The sequence below is a fragment of the Aotus nancymaae genome, unplaced genomic scaffold, assembly GCF_030222135.1.
Source record: "Aotus nancymaae isolate 86718 unplaced genomic scaffold, 86718_ANA_hifiasm-v0.15.2.pri h1tg000011l, whole genome shotgun sequence".
NCBI lineage: Eukaryota > Metazoa > Chordata > Mammalia > Primates > Aotidae > Aotus > Aotus nancymaae.
In genome coordinates, this window is record NW_026988422.1 from 79,652,074 (window position 1) to 79,672,252 (window position 20,179).

Here is a 20,179-nt window from a genome sequence, read left to right on the forward strand (position 1 = left end):
TGACAATGGGTAAAGGCAGACAGAGAAAATAGGTAGAAAACCCCTACAAGGGAAAAGGCAAGCAGGCAAAGCCAGGTTGAGCTATGTAAAGGAAAAAAGAGCAAAAGGATAATATCCTGTTGGGCTGGTACAAACACACCATAACAGTGCTGGAAAGAGGGGACAGAAGGAGAAAAGCAGCAGTCAGGAGAAAAGGAAATTCCTGCCAGAGAATCAAAAGAGATGAATTTTGAACCGGTTACTACGTGCACATGAGGGAGGTGCAATTAGATGGGGACCACATACAGATAAATACACCAGCTGACAATTTGACAGTGCAAAGAAAAGCTGAGGGAACCTCATGATTACCAGCATACACACATCACAGAACAATCCTCAAAACTCTAAAATAACTTCATTTGTTATCAAAACCAAATTAGTTACCTAAAAAACACAGGCTGATCACTAAAAGACGCTTCTTCTGCAGAGACGTTCTTCTCTTCCATGCCATTAACCACTTCCACTGAATTGGCACTATCACTTTGGGAAGGTTGTTTTGGCCCAGGGAAAGAAATAACTAGATTTGGCTCCTTTGAGGTACTCAAATGCCTTGGCAAAGTGCAGGTGACATCAGCTCCAGGAGACTTTTTAACTGAAAATGTAATGTGCACGTTTGAAAAATTAGGTATGCTTCTTCTGAGCAACCATTTAAATTAATCTTGATCTAATTTGTTTTCCTATAGTTTCTCCAATTAAAATACAATTCTGTTACAGAGAAAATTTGCTTTTATCTTTTAAATTATTACTTTTATATAAACAGCATTTGCAAAAATCAACAAAAATCAACACAGAACACATTTACTTAAGTGGGAATAAACATTTTAGTACATTCTCAAAAAACCCCATAATAATCAGTATCAATCCAAGTACTTGGTATAGGCTTTTCAAACTATACATATTTAATACCTTCTGGATCTGGAGTCATTAGAAGCTCTACTTCTGTAGAAAGACTTGTAAAGAAATCCTTCAGGAAGAACAAGGCATCCTAAAATTAAGAGACGTAATTTTAACTAAAAGGAAAAAAAAACCTACCTATTTCTAAAACTATGAGACAAAGTATCTTAAACTCATATATTTTACTCATTGTTCAAATATAGCTACAATTTATTGAATCCTTTATTCCAGTCATTACCCCTAGTCTTCTCTCCACCACACACACACACACACGTGCACACAAATGCACAGACACAAACACATACTTCCCTTTTAATTCTCATAATTCTATGAGGAAATTAATTTATAGGTATGAAAACTGAGAGACAGAAGTTAAAGATTACAAAGGTAGGAAGGATTTCTAGATTAAAGTACATTTGGCTGGGCACAGTGGCTCACCCTGTAATCCCAGCACTTGGGGAGGCAAAAGTGGGTGGATCACAAGGTCAGGAGTTTTGAGACCAGCCTGGCCAACATGGTGAAACCCCGTCTCTACTAAAAACACAAAAATTAGCAGGGCATGGTGGTGCATGCCTGCAATCCCAGCTCCTTGGGAGGCTGAGGTAAGAGAAAAGCTTGAACCCAAGAGGCGGAGGTTGTAGTGAGCTGACGTTGCACCACTACACTCCAGCCTGGGTGACACAGCGAGACTTCATCTCAAAAAAAAAAAATCAAAGTATATTTCAGTTTTCTTAGAAATGGAGCACTCTCACTCTTTCTTGGCGCTGGCTCTCATTCTGCATTGTGGTAATATTACCAACAATCATATGCTGGACACTTTTAGTGTCTTCAAAGTTCCAAATGACTTACTTCTGCTTTTATCATACATTAGACTGCCTTAATACATTTCCTCATTGAACATGATATTCAAAATAATCAAAATAATCCATTCAGTGTGGTCTCTCCTGAAATTACATAATTACAAACAAAAACTGCATGACTCTGTCTTCACATTGCACGTACATCCCATATTTTCCCATTACCAGCAGCTTCATTTTGCCTATCTCACTCAAACTGACAAATATATCTTCAGGAATATACTTATATATATGCCTGGGCCTGATCTTTCTTATTCTTTCCTTTCATTAAAAAAATCCTTAACTGGCCAGGCGCAGTGGCTCATGCCTATAATTCCAGCACTTTGGGAGGCCGAGGCAAGCAGATCACGAGGTCAGGAGTTCGAGACCAGCCTGGCCAACATAGTGAAACCCTGTCTCTACTAAAAATACAAAAAATTAGCTGGGCTTGGTGGTAGGTGCCTGTAATCCCAGCTACTCAGGAGGCTGAGGCAGGAGAACCGCTTGAACCTAGGAGATGGAAGTTGCAGTGAGCCAAGATCATGCCATTGCACTCCAGTCCTGAGGTGACAGTGCAAGAATCTCTCTCTCAAAAAAAAAAAAAAAATCCTAAACTAATATAAAACATTAATACTGTGCCAAAATGCAACATGAAGTATCAAAATATTTGGTAGCACACCAAAACAGTTTGACAATTCCAAAAGCTCTGTTTACTGATCACAAATCTCAGAAGTACAAATGATGCAAATGAGAAGGATATTCTATGTAACATGCACATGGGAGACTAAGCAATGGACTGCAGAGCAAGCTGGTGGTTTCAACAGTAGTGGAAATATACTGGTTCAGAAGCAGGGCAGTGGGTTCATGAATTGTTCATTATATTGTTATATTTTACATATATAATATTCGTGTTATGTATTTTACATATTATTTCCATTATACACATTTAACAATTTAACATATATAATTCATATTATACCAAATACTACATGTTTACAGTTTAACAGCATATAAAATACTATTCCTTGGCCACTAGATGGTGGTATTTTCAATGTCATAAACGGTGGGACTCCATGATTACCTTCAAAAAAACCCACAAATTTTCAGGTATCAATATGCTCTTTAAGAAAAAAAAAAGGAGACTAAAGAGACAATGGTTTCTACTCATTTTTCACCACAAATGCACAAAACAACAGATAAAGAGATGCTAATCACCAGCTTTTTAAAATGTTCTCAATTGTTTGATTTTGGTATTTATGCTAAACTCTTTACAAATCAATAAGAGCAACAACCCAATTTTATTTTATTTTGTTTTTATAGATGGGGGTCTCACTCTGGCACCCAGACTGGAGTATGGTGGTGTGATCATGGCTCATTGCAGCCTCCACCTCCTGGATTCAAGCAATCCTCCCACCTCAGCCCTCTAACTAGCTGGGAATATAGGCATGCACCACCATGCCTAGCTAATTTTCTTATTTTTTATTTTTTGTAGAAACAAGATCTCACTATGTTGCCCAGGCTGATTTTAACCTTCTAGGCTCAAGCAATCCTCCTGCCTTGGCCTCCCAAAGTGCTGGGATTACAGGCATGAGTAACCACACCCGACCCAAATACAATTTTAAAACTAGCAAGACACAGACACTTCACAAACACAAAAGAAAATATACAAATGGCTAATAAGCACATAAAAAGATGGTCAATGTCACCTGTTAAGAGGGAAATCCAATTTAAAACCACAATGTACACAAAGTATACCAGCTAAAATTTAAAAGACAACAGTACCAAGTTTGGCAAGGCTATGAAGCAGCCGCAGCTCTCATGGCTATTGGTGGCAATGTGCAATGCAACAGTCACTGTGAAGAGCTGTTTGGCAGCTTCTTAAGAGAGCTCAACATACACCTATTTATGACCCAGAAATTCTACTCTTATATATGTATTTATTCAACCAAGAGAAATCAAAATGTATGCCCATAAAAATACTTTGACATAAATTTCCTAAGAGCTTTATTCCTAAGAGCCAAAACCATAGAACGACCCCAAGGTGAACCAGCAGGTAAAAAGATAAACTGTGGTATATCCACAGTGAAATCCTACTCAGCAATGAAAATGACTGCCACATCACAGATAGATCTCACAGGCTTAATGCTGAGTACAGGAAGCTAAGTACAATTCCATTTATATGAGTTGCAGAACAGGAGAAAACTAATCTATGGTGACAGAAAGATGAGTCAGTAGTCACTTTGGGATGGTGGAGATGGACCACAAAGGGACGTGAGTGGAGTCTGCAGGGTAAGGAAAATGTCCTATATTTCAGCTGGGGCAGTAACTGTTCAAGTGTGTAAATCTGTGAAACCTCCACTGAATACTTAAAAGCTGTGCATTTTAGTATATGTAAATAAGACCTCAATGTTAATCAGTTTTTTTAAACTTTAAAAAATTGTTGATGCTAAACTTTGCAAAATATGTCTAGTTTTAAGATCCTATGATAAAGTATATTAATACTGCACTATGACTTACAGTGTTAAAAGAATTCCTTTTAATGTCATACTCAAGCTATGAAGCAATGATGATGAAAAACACAATTGTGCAAACTAGTGCTGCTCCATATTCATCCTATACAGCCTGGCCTGAGCACTTACCTATCTTACTTAGCAAAATGGTTTCCCAATCCTAATCCACAATCAGAATAAGGCTTTTGGTAACTTTACAAAAATCTTCACCTGCCTAGCTCCACTGCACTCCTTAAAACCCAACTTGAATGTCACCACCTCCAGAAAGCCTTTCCTGAGCAACCCTCACCCTTCCAAACTCCCAGCCTAGGTTAGGAGCCGTCTATGGTCAGGCATACCATCCCATACCTATCTGTATCACTTGTATTCACCACAGCACATTAAAACTATCTCTTTTATGTCAGTCTTCCCCACTATAAAGAGATCCTTGAAGATAGAGATGTCTTATTCATCTTTGTATCCCCAGAATCCTAGTATAGAACCTGGGTCAAGGTAGGCATTCACCAAATGGTTTTGAATGAATTGATACACCTTTCCTGCAGAGTTCCAGGCAGTACAAAACTAAAATGGACACTAGGCTAGCAGGAAATCTGGCCCCCTTCCTATTTTGAATCTCAAACTGCCTAGTTGTGTGACCTCCATCATCCACTTAACCCACCAGATGGGACTCATTCCATCTGCGACGCTTATTGCCTGCCCTATGGGAACACTGAGTTTTGGAAGCAGTTGCACTTAACTTCAATAGCAATGAAGTTTTTTGAAAACGTGAAAGAATAATGTGTTACTTTCAGACTTAATATGATTCAATTAAGATGAATAAGTGGGGATATGCTTAGTTAGAAAAATATTACTCAAAGCATTATCATTCATCAACTGATCTGTTTTCACAAGAAAAAATGAACAAAAACATTTGGTTTTCTACTCAATGACCATTTACTATCCCAAAATATGGTATGGCAATCTTAAAAGAGGCAAACTAAAAATAATTTTCGTGTTAGGTGATATACCTCATATTTGTAGCATGGCTTTGTTTTTCTAGCTTTTATGTCTTCATGAATTATTTCCCATTCTTCATTAGTATAGTCATAAAATTTATCTCCTTGATGGTTCTAAGATTAATAAATTCCCACCTTAAAATCATGTTTTATAGTTCTAAATAAGAAATTATGTTCAATATTAAAGAAAAAAGTCTATTAAAGAAAATTAGGGTGGGCATAGTGGCTCATGCCTGTAATCCCAGCATGTTGGGAGGCCAAGGTGGGAAGATCACTTGAGCCCAGGAGTTCAAGACCAGTCTGGGCAACATAATAGGACCACATCTCTACAAAAAAATAAAAATAAAAAATTAGCTGGACATGGTGGTATGCGTCTATAATTCCAACTATTCAGGAGTCTAAGATGGGAGAATAGTTTGAGCCCAGGAGGTCAAGGGTATAGTGAGCCATGATCTGCACTCTAGCTTGGATGACAGAGTGAGACACTGTCAGGAAAAATAAAAAAAGAAAATTGGGCTTCCTAAGTTTGGTAAAGTCATGCCAGAAAGATGTATCTTACTCAAAGTCTTGTTCACACTGGTGATTTCCACAGATTAATTTTCCCATAAATACTCCATTATATTTCCACTAGGCCAATCAATATATGGATAAATTAAGTTAAAGTATGAATATCAAAATATCTTCTTCTCATAATGATAAAACATAAACCTACAGTACTGACTGGCAAGTCTAACCTAGCTCAGAGGCTAGAGGCATTAATGTAAAGCTATGCTAAGCTTCTGTACTTCACTGTACATTTTCTGAGACAGCGCCTATTTTTTGTTTATAAATACTATTTAAGCTCATTTTTTATATACCAGTTACCTGCTTTTAGTTATTCAAGTTTTATTTAAATAATGAACATTATTCAACCAGTACTATTCAAGCAAATTAATAATGTCCACCCCGCAAACAAATACTCTACTTCCAAACCTGTGCTCATATCAACACAATTTCTGTCAAGAGGGTTTTGTGATTTCAAAGTAGATTAGTGAAAAACTCCACTTCTGTTCTGCAGTTATCACATGCTTCAGTTAATAACAACAGCAGTTAACATTACTGATCCCTGACCTAGTGTGTCAGGCACCCAGCTAATGTTTTTCACACACTGATCTATTTCATCTTCATTTTAAAAGCATTACGATGCATGTATTACTACTTCTCCCATTTTATCAATGAAGAAACTAAGGCTTGGAGATGTGAAGTAACTTACCCAAAGTCATATAAGTAGTACGAGCTACAGAGCTAAGACTGGAACCCAGGTCTGACTCCAAACCCATATTTCTCGTCATTATGTTACTACAACTCAACTAAGCATCACATTTTCATACATCTTGGAAAAATTTCTGGAAGAGGCACCAGCTATGTTTTAAACAGCTCTCTGGGTCAAAGCAAAGCCCAGAAGAATTTGATGGGATGCTTGCCAGAATATGGGAAACTAGATTTCACTGTGCCCAACCCCAGTTTTCTTTAGGGAAAGTCTAAATCTCTGTTGTTTCTGACCTCTTCAGCTATAACAATTTACTCATTTGTCATTTTGTCCAGCACAGAAAGAATTATCTTCCAGAGCCACACTCTCTTGTGGAAGCCTGTCTTCCCCTCCTAAACTCCATCTCTCTCTATTCCCTTCCACTCAGTGTGGAAACTGCTTTCCTCTCCTGGATTCCATCTTTCTGGATTCTCTCACTTAGTGTGAGAGTTAGCTGTTTCTTTCTCTCTCCTTCTCCTGTTTCTCTCTCTCTTTAAATAAATCACTTTCTACAAACAAACAAAAAAAAAAAAAAAAAAAGGAATTATCTTCCAGGTGCTGTGATGAAGACAGAGCAGCATTCAATCCATCAGGGAATCCTCTAATACTCTCTGAAAATGTATGCATATCTGAACTGGGAGTAGAGTACATAAGGATTAGAGAAGAAGAAGCAGGTATTAAGGTCTATATCACACCATGAGTAGGAGACTGGGAATAACATCTAATGATGTTTACTCACCCACAGTTCAGATTCCAAACGTCCAACAAATTTGCCCTGTTCTTTATCAGAAGTTTGTTCTAAGTATGTAACCGCCATAAAAGTTCAATAATGATAAACATTACAATTCCCTTATTCTGAACACGCAGTCTATATCTAACTACGATGGCAGGAATCAGGCTCATGCCACAAACCTGGTCAATATTGAGGCGGAGCGGCATCAGTGACACTCTCAAGCAGCACTCCTGTGGGGACCTGCCAGACTCTGGACGCACGTGTAAGGCTTTCACTGTCAACTGCAAGGCAAGAAAAAGAACAGCATTTTTCTGCAATAATATGATGACCTTCTTCTCTTTAAAACTGAAAGAAAAAAGAAAAATTCCTATTCCTATACTATATGAGAAAAAGAAGAATTGTTTACCCTCTTTCCTTAAAAGCCTGAATCCAACTTTTTTGGTCACATGCTCCCGGCAATAATCTGATTAAAGGTTGGGCTCAGGGGCTTACGCTGGTATTCCCAACACTTTGGGAAGCCAAGGCGGGAGAATTAGTTGAGTTCAGGAGTTCCAGACCAGCCTGGGCAACAAAGGGAAACTCTATCTCCACAAAAAATAAAAAACTAGGCAGGTATGGTGGTGCACACCTGTAGTCCCAGTTACTTGGGAAGCTGAATGGCAGGACAGTTTGAGCCCAGGAGGTTGAGGCTGTAGTGAGCCACAATCTGCACTCCAGCCTGGGTGACAGAGTAAGACACTGTCAGGGGTTAAAAAAAAAATCTGCTCAAAGATACAGACTCTTTAGAGGAAAAATTGCAAATGGATAATGTTGTACTTAGTAACGGGAGCCTATCAAAACCCTGAAGCTAACCATAGGCCCATATTCCAAAATCAAATTCTACAAAGGACCTCCGAAGTCCTGAACGAATCATTTCCCCCTTACTAAAATATAAAGAGTGTTAGAAAGCTGGAACACCTTCAGCAATACTAAATATTTTGTATAGATCACTATAAATTTCTAGTTTCCTCAGATATCAATTTATTAGCAATTATAGTTAATGGACCCCAAATAATTTTTTAAACATAAAACTTAGCAATACACTCAAAAGGGCTTTTTCACATTAAAATGAAAAAAGATATCCAGTAATTTTCCCTACTCTAACTCTTCTGCAATTAGAGATAATAAAAACATGTTTCCAAAACTAACATAACACAAGAACAATGAGGTTAATTCTTACCATGTTGGAGTGAGCTTTTCGAGGCATTTCTTTACTGCAATACAGGTATAAAAATTTATTCATTTGTGATGTTGCCAAGCGATCTCGAATCTCAAGATCCTGAACAATGAACACCTGCCGGGAGACTGGGTGTTCTGAGAGGCTGGAATCACATTCAGGTTCGCATGGGGGGTAGACTTCATGCTGAAACTTCACCTTAACAGATAAGGAGAATGAATGTGGAACAATTCTTTATATTTTATTACATTGTATTTTCTCTTTAAAATGCAAAATATCACTCATCATTTCCTTTGAATTCTACCTCAGCTTACAATTCCACTTTTAAAAAACTAAACGACATGACATTCCTTCACTTGTTCACTCATTTATCAATCTACAGTGCTCCCTGCTTATCCAAGGGTTTGCTCTCCACAGTTTCAGTTACCCATGGTCAACTGAAGTCCAAAAACATTACAGTATTTTGAGAGCAAGAGAGAGATCAAATTCATATAACGTTTATTAGAGTATGCCATTATAATTGCTCTATTTTATTATTCATTATTGTTGTCAATCTCTTACTGTGCCTAACTTAGAAATTAAACTTTATCATAGGTGTGTATGTATAGGAAAAACATAGTATACATAAAGTTCAGTACAATCTGCAGTTTCGAGCATCCACTGAGGGTCTTACCATGTATGCCTGTGGATAAGGGGGACTACTGCATGTGGACCCTACCATACACAGAGAAGCTTGACTAGTATTTCTTATTTGACCTTGGTAAAATCCTTTATCCTTTCCAAGGAAAATTCTCAGTAGGAATAAGGCATAAAATTATTATCTTGCATACCTATGAAATTGCTTTAAAATGAATCAACAGAGACAGGGTTCAAGCTCCAAAAGGAAGCATAGAGATGATTAAACACACGGAATTATCAACACTACAATACTGTTATGACAGCTATCCTAAAATATGGCACTTAGGTACAATCTCAGACAACCTGGTAGAATTAAATGTGTGTGATGCCATCAGTGGTCTGGCCCTGTTGGTCCCTAGTCCTTCATAAAGGACCTACCAGATGCACTGTCCAAACACAGGCTTTCCCAGACAGATGCTCTAGGACAGTGTCTCCTCAGTCTGGCCCTGCCTTAGACTTCCTGAATCAGAACCCTGGCAGGGAGCCCAGACACCTGTGTTTTAATAAGCCCTCCAGGGGACTCTGAGCTTGCTCAACTCTCAGAACCACTGCTCTAGGGGTAGCCCAGGTAAACAAAAATAAAAGAAAAACACCTCAGTCTTCTTAGAACACTTGAGAATGAAAAAGAGGTAAGAGTTTTATACAATATCCTTACACTTTTCCAATCCAAAGGGTTGGGACTTAAGGCTCAAGACTACGTGGTGGGGGATAATAAAAGAACCCCCGCGATGTCCTACTTAAGTGGATTTTTCCTTTCAAATGCCATCTTACCTTGCTTAACTGTATTTCCATTAAAAAGTCATGGTTCCTTCCTTTTCCTCCACATACCATACCACGTCCATGTCTTGTGGGTGTGTGAGAAGGAGAACTGTGGGGACTACTAAAAATGAGCAACACAAAAAAACCCTTTTGTTAAAGGAATATTCAAAGAAAGTCAATGAATGACATTAAGGAAAATGATAAGATGAAAGACAAAGGAAGAGTACAGAGCTTTCAGAACGCTGCCACAAATTACTAGAAACCAAACCTTATCTTCTTTACTCTGGAGACATTGAAAACACGCATTTTATTACTGCCATTACAATAACAATCTGCTTGCTAAATACTCAAAACTACAGAAAAAGCTAATTATGATGCTGAGATCCATATCACAGGATACACTTAGAAATGAGCCTCCTTATAAGCTTCTTGTTACTTTGGAAACCCTTTACAGTCAGAGCATAAGTCCTAGGAATCCCAACTAATACACAAAAGAATTACAGTAAAGTTGGACGTGTTTTAAAATCACTTTTAAGGAGAAAAAGTTGCTGAACTATTGTGCCAAATGTTACTGCTCCATGTAGCCTCTATGCCATGCCCCACCTCAATAAGGAAGTCTGTCCCCCTACATGGATTCTGTCCATCTGATTCTCTCCCAGCCACCAGCATACTGCACTTGTCTCACAAGTGCTCAATGACCACTGACTCTCTGCTCCGTGCCCTGCTGGATGCTGGGGGACAAGGCATGCCCCAGCCTCCTGACACACTTCCTGCAATTCACTGCCCTCTGTCACTCACAGGACTTACTCATTTTTGTGAAACAGGTACATGGTAGTGAACAGGGAAAGGAAAGGAAAATTAATAAAATAAGAAGGACTGTAATAACTTTAGCAAAGAATTGTCTGTAAAAAAGCATGTCCCCAGCCCCAGAGCCCAAGTTAAGGAGGAATATTAACTGTCTCTCCTGCAAAATATTAACCTTATCTATCCTCCACATTCCTTGTAAGTTCTGTAAGTCTTTGTTTTGTTTCAGAGCAGCAGCAAGGCCACACAGCATAGATAAACACCAGTTGCTAAACATGCTCCTCAAAATGTAAGACATATCATAAGACATGTCAAGGTTAATTAACTACTTTTGTGCCTGCTTCATGTTTTCACGCCCTTATGAGCATAAAAGAAGCCTGCCTCCTTTGTCTGGCCGCTCAGCCATTTGGAACATGAGTCTGAACTAGGCCAGTGTGCACCTAAAAGAAAATCCTTCTGCAACCTCATAGGTCTCTCCAGTCTCTAAATTCTGCAACAGTGGATACCTGAAAATTTCTGCTGAATGAAAATGATTAAAGTCAACATTTTAGTAAAAATACAAATAATACAAATAAGTTCACAATTGGAAAACTGTAAGAGTGACATTTAAATTACACAGTTTTTAACACAACTCTATTAATAATTCTTAAAATGATAAATTATATTTATTTTTCTTTTTTTTCTCTAAAGGGGAAATGGAAAATTCTGTTTATTTTTCTATAGAAAGAATATATTGGCCTGACAAATAAACTTATATAGAAATTAACTTACATATAACTTTTAGCCGGAGAAGTGGGTGGGACTGTTCCAAAATCCTTTCCTCCATAGAGATGCCAGACAAGAGAGACCTCCTTCACCACATACCGAATCACAGGAATGGGAAAGTGTAATGGGGCTTTGCTAGTATCAGTTTTCTTAACAGGCAAACTGAAATAATTGTCTCTTATCACAATTGCATCATCAACCATGATTTTTATAACTGGTTCTTCTTCCTTCTCCTAAAATAAACAAACAGGTAACACTCTCTTTTCTTATTAGAAATAACTGATTATGCTGCACATCTCAAGGGGCATTCTTGCTTCTACATTCTTTTTAATAATTCCAATATATAAAATAAGGTAATGGCTGCTGGCATTAGTCATCACAAAGATACTCTGCTTTATTAACCATAAAATAAACTCTCTTTGTTCCATGTAACTCCCTCCATTAGGATTTTTTATAGTTTACAATTTGGCTTTCACTACTTGTTTGATAAAGAAAGCAAAAATTTAGTGTGTGGTATTTGTTTGTTTAATTTAAAGTCAATACTACAAAACTTAACAAATTTCAAGATATGGATGATATTACCACGTTTTTAATAACAGGTTTATCCTGAGTTTGATTGTTTGGATTTTTAAAAATTTAAACAGAAGGTTCTCAGAACTTACAGAACTTAGTAAACAAATACACCTACCAGACAGTTACTACTGGAAAGTTTCCAAATACACACACACACACACACAGACACACACACACACACACCCCTATATCTATACATACACATAAACATGCCCCAACCATCAGCCTTCACACAAACCACATCTTATCTTTTCCAATTCTTGGACTAGCAATTCTGTGCAGCAGATCCTTCTGCCACTTAATTTCATGATCCTTGAAGAGTCATATTACTACATAATACATCTGGAGTTCAACAATCTATGTGGGAAATTTTGCAAATAGAATTCTTCTCTGAGTCTCTATGAGATGTATCACAGAAACAGTAAAGTATAGCAACCATTTACAAACTGTCAGTAGTATATTACCAACCAAAGTAATTCTGAACTATAAAGAATTGACAAAATCAACAGTATTTTCTCCAGGCACCCTTTGGTCAATTCCATTTATAACATCATTCGAGGCTTCAATAATGTTATAAATTTATTACCTGCATGGCTGCTTTTGGTGCAAAAAGAATGCAAAAGTCATCGTTCTCAGTGGGCACACCTGTCATTGCATCACTGATGAAATGGTGAGAGAATGAGGCATAGGTGGGGCCAGGCTCCTGGGATACATTCCCACTCTCATCAGGAAACAGGAAGAGGTCTGAACAACATGGCTCCTGAATTTGACATTTTTCATCCAAAACACCTAGATAAGATTACAACCTTTTCATACACTTTGAAATATTAACAACAATAACAAGTTTTTTAACCATGTGTCAACATGTCAGACATATGTTATGTGCTTTTATCTACAATATCTCATTTCTTTTTTTTTTTTTTGAGATGGAGTCTCGCTCTGTCACCCAAGCTGGAGTGTAGTGGCACAATCTTGGCTCATTGCAACATCCGCCTGCTGAGTTCTTGCAATTCTCCTGCCTCAGCCTCATGAGTAGCTGGGACTACAGGTGCACACCACTACACTCGGCTAATTTTTATATTTTAGTAGAGACGGGGTTTCACTGTGTTGCCCAGGCTGGTCTCAAATACCTGAGCTCAGGCAATCTGCCTGCCTCAGACTCCCAAAGTGCTGGGATTACAGGCATGAGCCACTGTGCCCAGTCATAATATCTCATTTCTTAAAATAAGTCTAAAATCTGAGGTTTAAAGAGATCTTAAATAACCAAAACACCTCAGCAAGAGTCAGGAATACATCAAAAACCACTAACAGGCCAGGCATGGTGGTTCACGCCTCTAATCCCAGCACTTGAAGAGGCCGAGGTAGGTGGTTCGCCTGAGGTCAGGAGTTAGAGACCAGCCTGGCCAACATGACGAAACCCTGTCTCTAATAAAAATACAAAACTTAGCCAGGCATGGTGGCGCACACCTGTAGTCCCAGCTACCTGCGAGGCTGAGGTGGGAGAATCAATCACTTGAACTAGGGAGGTAGAGGTTGCAGTGAGCTGAGGTCAAACTACTGCACTCCAACCCAGGTGACAGAACAAGACCCTGTTTAAAAAAAAAAAAAAAAAAAACCTCATAAAAAGACTAATGATAAACTTGAAGTTCTCTAAGAAAATGGTAAATGGTAATGTCATTAACACAGTTTCCTCTCAGTGAGTTGGGACTGGGGAAGCTCAGGACTTCAGCAGCTGCTGGTTAGTGTTGAGTGGAGTTTGGTTTTAGCCAGGATTTCACCTTTGACATTCTGTCCTATGGGTGGCGCTCTGGAAGAAACTTCTTGGACAATATTACAATGGGAGGGGAAAATGGTTACGTTTAGCAGAGCCTTGCCTAGAACTACAGGAAGTCCCTGCTTGAGGGGAGGAGAGAATAGCTGTTGAGCAAGCTTTGGGTGGCAGAGGAGGCAGCAATTCAAGCATGAAAAGAAGACCGCTTCCTAAGGCCTGGGATTCCCAAACTGGACACCTAACCTTAGGCAGCAATCACCAATGATTACATGTGCACCAAAGTCTGTATGTCAACATATATTTTAATATGTTTATATTACATATTAAGAGTCATTAATTCTTTCTGCATTCATTCATTAAAACCAAACACTGTGATGGGGCTGAGAACACCAAGCAGAAGAAAGGGACATTTTGGCTTTAAGCGACTCATAGATTAAATTTTAAATTCTGCCACAGCAGTACCTCAGAATTACTCATCCTTACAGGTACCTAGGGCCTAGTACAGAATCTTGTATATTGAAGCCACCTAGTAAATAATTAGTAAATATTCTTTCCCATGTAATTAAAATAGCTGCTAATTTTTTTTTTTTGAGACAGAATCTTGCTCTATTACCCAGGCTGGAGTACAGTGGCATGATCTTGGCTCACTGCAACCTCTGTCTCCTGGGCTTAGGTGATCCTCCCACTTCAGCCTCCCAAGTATCTGGGACTACAGGCGCATGCTACCACATCTAGCTAATTTTTATTTTTTTGTTTGGAGAGATGGGGTTTCACCATGTTGCCCAGGCTGGTCTCATACTCCTGAGCTCAAGCGATCTGCCCGTCTCAGCCTCCCAAAGTGCTAGGATTACAGGCATGAGCCACTGCACCCAGCCTAGCTGCTAATATTTATTACAAATAATGTAGTACACAGAACACAAGAAGTCCCAGTTTGCTTCCTTAGTTCTAATTTATCCTAAATTAGTATGAAAGCAACATTTAACACTAGTCTTTTACAACAATATGAAATAATTTTTTTAATTAAGATTTCCCAACATATAGATATAGCTATGGCCATTCAGCTAGAAAAAATACTTTTGAAATAGAGGCTTCAAACTGTTTACATGCTTCCATTTGGCTTTCAAGGATCTCTAATCATCTGAGTCCCTCTCTGCTTATCCAACTTTATTGTCTAATTCTTTTCAATAAGAAGGGAACTTTTGTTTCAGTAACAGCCCGGATGTCATGGCTAAATAACTGAGGCTCATGCATGCCTCTTTCTTTGCTCTGTTAACGTTAATGACCTTGCCAAGATTACCTTCTCCTCCCTCTTTAAGACATACCTAAATCCTATCTACTTTTAAAAAGCCAGGTCATCTTAGTTTCATTAAAGTCTAATAAAATTATTCCAATCCTTTCCAAACAGTATCCTTTCCAGAGGATATACCACCTTTGAGGTGTTTTCTTGTATCATTTACCAATCGGCCTAAGAATTGGCACCAGTCTTGTGCCCATTTGTTTTACTAGGCTACAAGCTACCAGAAACATAAGCTCTGTCTACTACTCACTCTGTATCCACCACACCATACTGACCAGAGTTACCTATTTACTAGACACTGAGTAGACACAAGCTGAATGATTAACAGATATCTATGAAAACTCATACATATCCTTAATAAGTGACTTATTAAATTTATGAGAACACAAATAATGAAAGCCTCAACTATAAAATCAGTGCTCCCTGAGAAGAGTCCTAATCTTACCATTAGCCTGTGGATTTACTGACGAGGTGGCTTGTTGGATGTCAATCTCCTCCATAGCATCACTCATCAGATCTCGTAACATTTGTTGATCTGCTTCAGGAAGTACTGGACCACCTAAGGATGATTGACCACTGGAATCTACCTATAGCCAAAAAACCTAATTAAAAATAACTGAAAATGCCCTTAAGAAGCAAACTACTTACATTTATTTAATACCAGAAATATATTACATTGTACAAAAACATGAGAAATAGAAACCTACTCATTTTTCTATGCCCAGCAGCTGGTATATTTTAAGTTTTTAGTATTATCACCCTAACAAATACTGGCAAAGAGAAATAAGTGTGTCATCACCTCAAAGCCAGACAGTGAACTGGGATCTTGAAGAGGCAATGCATTTGAAAACAAGGAAGTTGAACAAACTGCAATAAAGCGGGGAAAGAGGGGATTACTAAGTAAGTTTGACCTCCTCAACTCTGATGGTTGCAATGACTTTCACCCCTTTGAGATAAAGCCCCTGTTGGTCGAAGCCTCATTTCTTGGACACTCAACAGCATTGGGGGGCACACACAGGAGGAGAAATCTACTAAACGGTGATTCAGAGTTCAATTCCAGCACCGATACTTAACCATTTTGGTTAGTGAGCTGTAGATTCATTAAATCCAGATCATGCTTTTTATATGTGAGCATAAAATGGCAAGTTCCAATGGCAAGGGATAATTTAAAATAAGAATATTTTTTAAAAGGGAATAAACAGTAGAGAGGGGGTGTCATAAATCACCTTATTATCATGAGAATACAGCAGGAACAAGGAGTCACAAACATAAATGTAACACAAAGTGTAAAATAATCCTGAACAACAGATAACAAACACAATGCCAGTCAGGCCCTTACTAGAGTACACAAGAGAGGCTCCAGAACCTAAGGGGACTGAGTTCTGTTCATAAGAGAGACCACAAAAAATAACACTGAAAAAGAAAAAACACAAAACAAACTGTGGACATTCTTCAGTTTGGACATAAGATAAGTTAGAAAGATGACACTTGGGGCAAAAAAGTGCATTGAACTGGACACCAAAATATCTGGGTTTATTGTGGTTTCCGCTACTCATGAGGGCAATCATCTAAATTCTCTGGGTCTTATTAATTTGTAAAATGGAAGTACTAATCTTTAACCTCTCTATCTCACCAGGTCATTATGAAAGGAAAAGAAAGTCATATGAGAAAGTACATTGAAAACTGGATTGTCTTAGAGATAAGAAACAGGGAAAATATGATGATATAAATAAGTCTTCTGGGGCTGGGTATGGTGGCTCACGCCTGTAATCTCAGCACTTTGGGAGGCCGAGGCGGTCAGATCACGATGTCAAGAGTTTGAGACCATCCTGGCTAACATGGTGAAACCCTGTCTCTACTAAAAATACAAAAAATTAGCTGGGCGAGGTGGTGCACACCTGTAGTCCCAGCTACTCAGGAGGCTATGGCAGGAGAATTGCCTGAACCCAGGAGGTGGAGGTTGCAGTGAGCTGAGATCACACCACTGCACTGCAGCCTGGGTGACAGAGTAAGACTCTGTCTTTAAAAAAAAGTCTTCTGGTAACAATACCTGCCAGCTTTTCATAGCATTTTTACATACAGCTTGCATAGAACAAGCTTTTACATGATAAATGTTTTCTTTCTTCCCTTAGGACAGATGAAAATAACTTAAATCTAGGGAAAAAAAGTATTATGTTTGTTAAGAAGATTAATGGAAACAATGAATATCAAAACAATCGAATGGTCTTCCAAAAAGGCCCATGAAATCACCTTTCCCAATCCCATCATTCTGAAGGTAAAGAACAGATGAATGACTTTCAAAGTTTCTTTTCTACCTTATGACTGTTGTGAAGACCTCAATAATGTAAACATGTCACGACATGGCAGGGACTGGAGGAATAACACTGCTGACTGTACCTTAGACCTTCTTTGAAAGGCTCCAGGTTTCATTTCTGCCTCGTTAGGTGTCTGCAAGTCACCATAGCTTGCAATGTACTGAATGAGATTCATTAACGCAGCACAAGAGTCTGAGCACGTTCTGATATGGACAACATCGCTGGAACAGTGTAACTCAAAGCGGGGCTCGGTCTGGACGAGACACAGAAAAAAGTAATGAAAATGTTTTCCAAACAAGAGACAAAAGTTTCTTTTTTGCATAGATTTACATTAAATAAGATATATGATCATCTGTCTCACCACATAAAAAAGTATTTAAATAAATAAATTTTTAATATATTTACTCTATTTCTGACCAAAATTAGGCATGTGGAAAAATATTAACCTCAATTTTTTTATCTCTTAAAAAATAGAACTTAAAATTTTTGTTTATTTTAAAAACTTACTTGCTCTCCATCAGAATCAGACTTCACTGCAGTTATGGTTAACTCCAAAAGTCCCATATCCATCACACGAACATAATCTAAAATTTTTTAAATTAAGAAAATGTCTGAGTACAGCTTTCAAAAATGTCAACCAACACCTAATACAACTAGCATTCCTTTGAAATTCATTGCAGAGAGCACTACAAATAATTATAATGTGATAAAAACATAGTTTTATCCTATAAAATTCCTAAAATTCACTTTATTTTTTGTTAGAAACAAAAATTATCTTACATAAAAATATGTGGTATATACAGTAATTTGATGCATGTACTTAGTGTTATAAGAACATTACAATTTCAAACTGAAAAACCAATATATCTGAAAAACTAAGCTTTGAATATATACCACATAATTACTATATACTTAAAGACCCTTTAATCTTTAAGGATCTTTAATACGATTCTTAGTTCACTAGCTTATCCCAGAGTTAAAATGCTTCAAAATATTCACGCATGAAAATAAAGCAGCATTCATCTACTCCATTTGTTTTTTAACTCTTACCTCGATTCAGATTTATAGTAACAGTATTGCATTTGTCAGACAGATGTAAAGCAGCTTCATCCAAGATTATTCTGAGGCAAGAAAGATAAAACCAACATCTGAGAAACTAAGCTTTGAGTATCATACGCCATAGTCACCATAAGCGTAACTGCATCATTCTTTCTGGTATGAACATTGTCGAAATCATAGGCAGTTTCTCACTTAAAACTGTCATCTAACATTTTTTAAAAACTCACTGTGAATGCTAGGAATATTTAAATGGCATAAAGAATTAGATTAAATCATCTACTCAAATTAATTCTAAATTTCTGGCAGTTTTTAAAGAGATGCCCAAATTTACAAGATTTAAACTATAGTATAAAGATAAAGTGGGCCGGATGTAGTGGCTCACAACTGTAATCCCAGCAGTTTGGGAGGCCAAGGCAGGAGGACCACCTGAGGCCAGGAGTTCTCAACTAGCATGGGCAACACAGCAAGAACCCTTCTCTACAAAAGAAATTTAAAAATCAGCCAGGGATAGTGGCACATGTCTACAGTCCTAGCTACTCAGTAGAGTGAGTGCAGAAGATCACTTGAGCTTAAAAGTCGAAAGCTGTAGTGAGCTGTGATCATGCCACTGCACTCCAGCCTGGGCCACAGAGCAAGACCCTGTTTCTAAAAAATAAAAAAATTAAATAAAAAGTATAGAGTGTATCAGGTATTATGGGAAGTTTACCATATGTTTTTAAAAGCAAACTAAGAATCTCCAGAATTAATTTCTTCTCTAAAAATGAAATGCAATAATAAATGGGTAGATGAAACATGTCACCTGAGAAAAATTGAGTAACTTGGGTAAAAGGTTATGACTATTAGTAAAAGAATGTCTATTTTAACAAAAGATTGAGACTTTAATACAATGATTTAGGTAAATATCAACTGGTAGTTATGTTTTGAACAGGTATGTTTAGTATACAATGATGTTTACACAGGTACCTGAGAGTAGAGGAAGATTTATCCAACGCAACGCTACTGGAAACACTGAATGTTTCCACAGTAAGAAGAGATCGGATTGGCAAATAAAGGGGTCTAATGCCAAAGAGAAACAAAAGAACATCAATTTGATACGGCACCAGAAACTCTATTAAAAACAACAACAACAATTTGAACTTTAACTCCATTGAATTATGTATTTTTTTGAAAATTTAGTATATAAATAATAAAACTTTATTTTGTTCCATTTGTCAACTTACCTATAATCAAGTGCACAGCTCCAAAGATGAACATGAAAAGTTGTAAATGAAGTTGGAGGATTATATCCCAAAACAGGTTCATCAGTAATATTCAAGAAGTATAAAATCTATAATCACAAAAAATTAAAATGCCCTGCTTTAGAAGAAAAAAAAAGGTTTCATATAATATCCTTAATACCAATGTAAACCAGAATATCTCATAAAAAAATCATTTAATTGGAAAATCATAATAGTAAAACAAAAAAAAAATCATCATTTTGAAGGAATTAATTTCAAAAAGTACTTGCATCAGAAAAGAATGTAATGGATGCTGATGGATACATTCATTTCTTTGACTATAATAATCATTTTACTATGTATATCAAAACGTTATTCACCTTATATAATAAAACTAAATTTTTTAAAGTATTTTGCAAAACTCGAATTT

General features: G+C 37.5%; 1 protein-coding gene across 3 annotated transcripts in view; it reads right to left on the reverse strand.

The window, feature by feature from the left end:
- The window catches only part of ATG2B (autophagy related 2B), an 87,241-nt gene that overhangs the window by 13,072 nt on the left and 53,990 nt on the right, over nt 1-20,179 (reverse strand). For all 3 annotated transcript variants that reach the window (XM_012471275.3, XM_012471277.3, XM_012471276.3), the window contains 13 exons: nt 19,753-19,859; nt 19,496-19,588; nt 18,524-18,594; nt 17,981-18,057; nt 17,556-17,726; nt 15,604-15,745; nt 12,677-12,879; nt 11,524-11,750; nt 9,961-10,069; nt 8,515-8,709; nt 7,475-7,576; nt 946-1,024; nt 424-631 (listed from right to left, as the gene is read on the reverse strand). In XM_012471275.3, the coding sequence (XP_012326698.1) occupies nt 424-631; nt 946-1,024; nt 7,475-7,576; nt 8,515-8,709; nt 9,961-10,069; nt 11,524-11,750; nt 12,677-12,879; nt 15,604-15,745; nt 17,556-17,726; nt 17,981-18,057; nt 18,524-18,594; nt 19,496-19,588; nt 19,753-19,859 (1,784 nt within the window). The remainder of the gene's footprint in view (nt 1-423; nt 632-945; nt 1,025-7,474; nt 7,577-8,514; nt 8,710-9,960; nt 10,070-11,523; nt 11,751-12,676; nt 12,880-15,603; nt 15,746-17,555; nt 17,727-17,980; nt 18,058-18,523; nt 18,595-19,495; nt 19,589-19,752; nt 19,860-20,179) is intronic.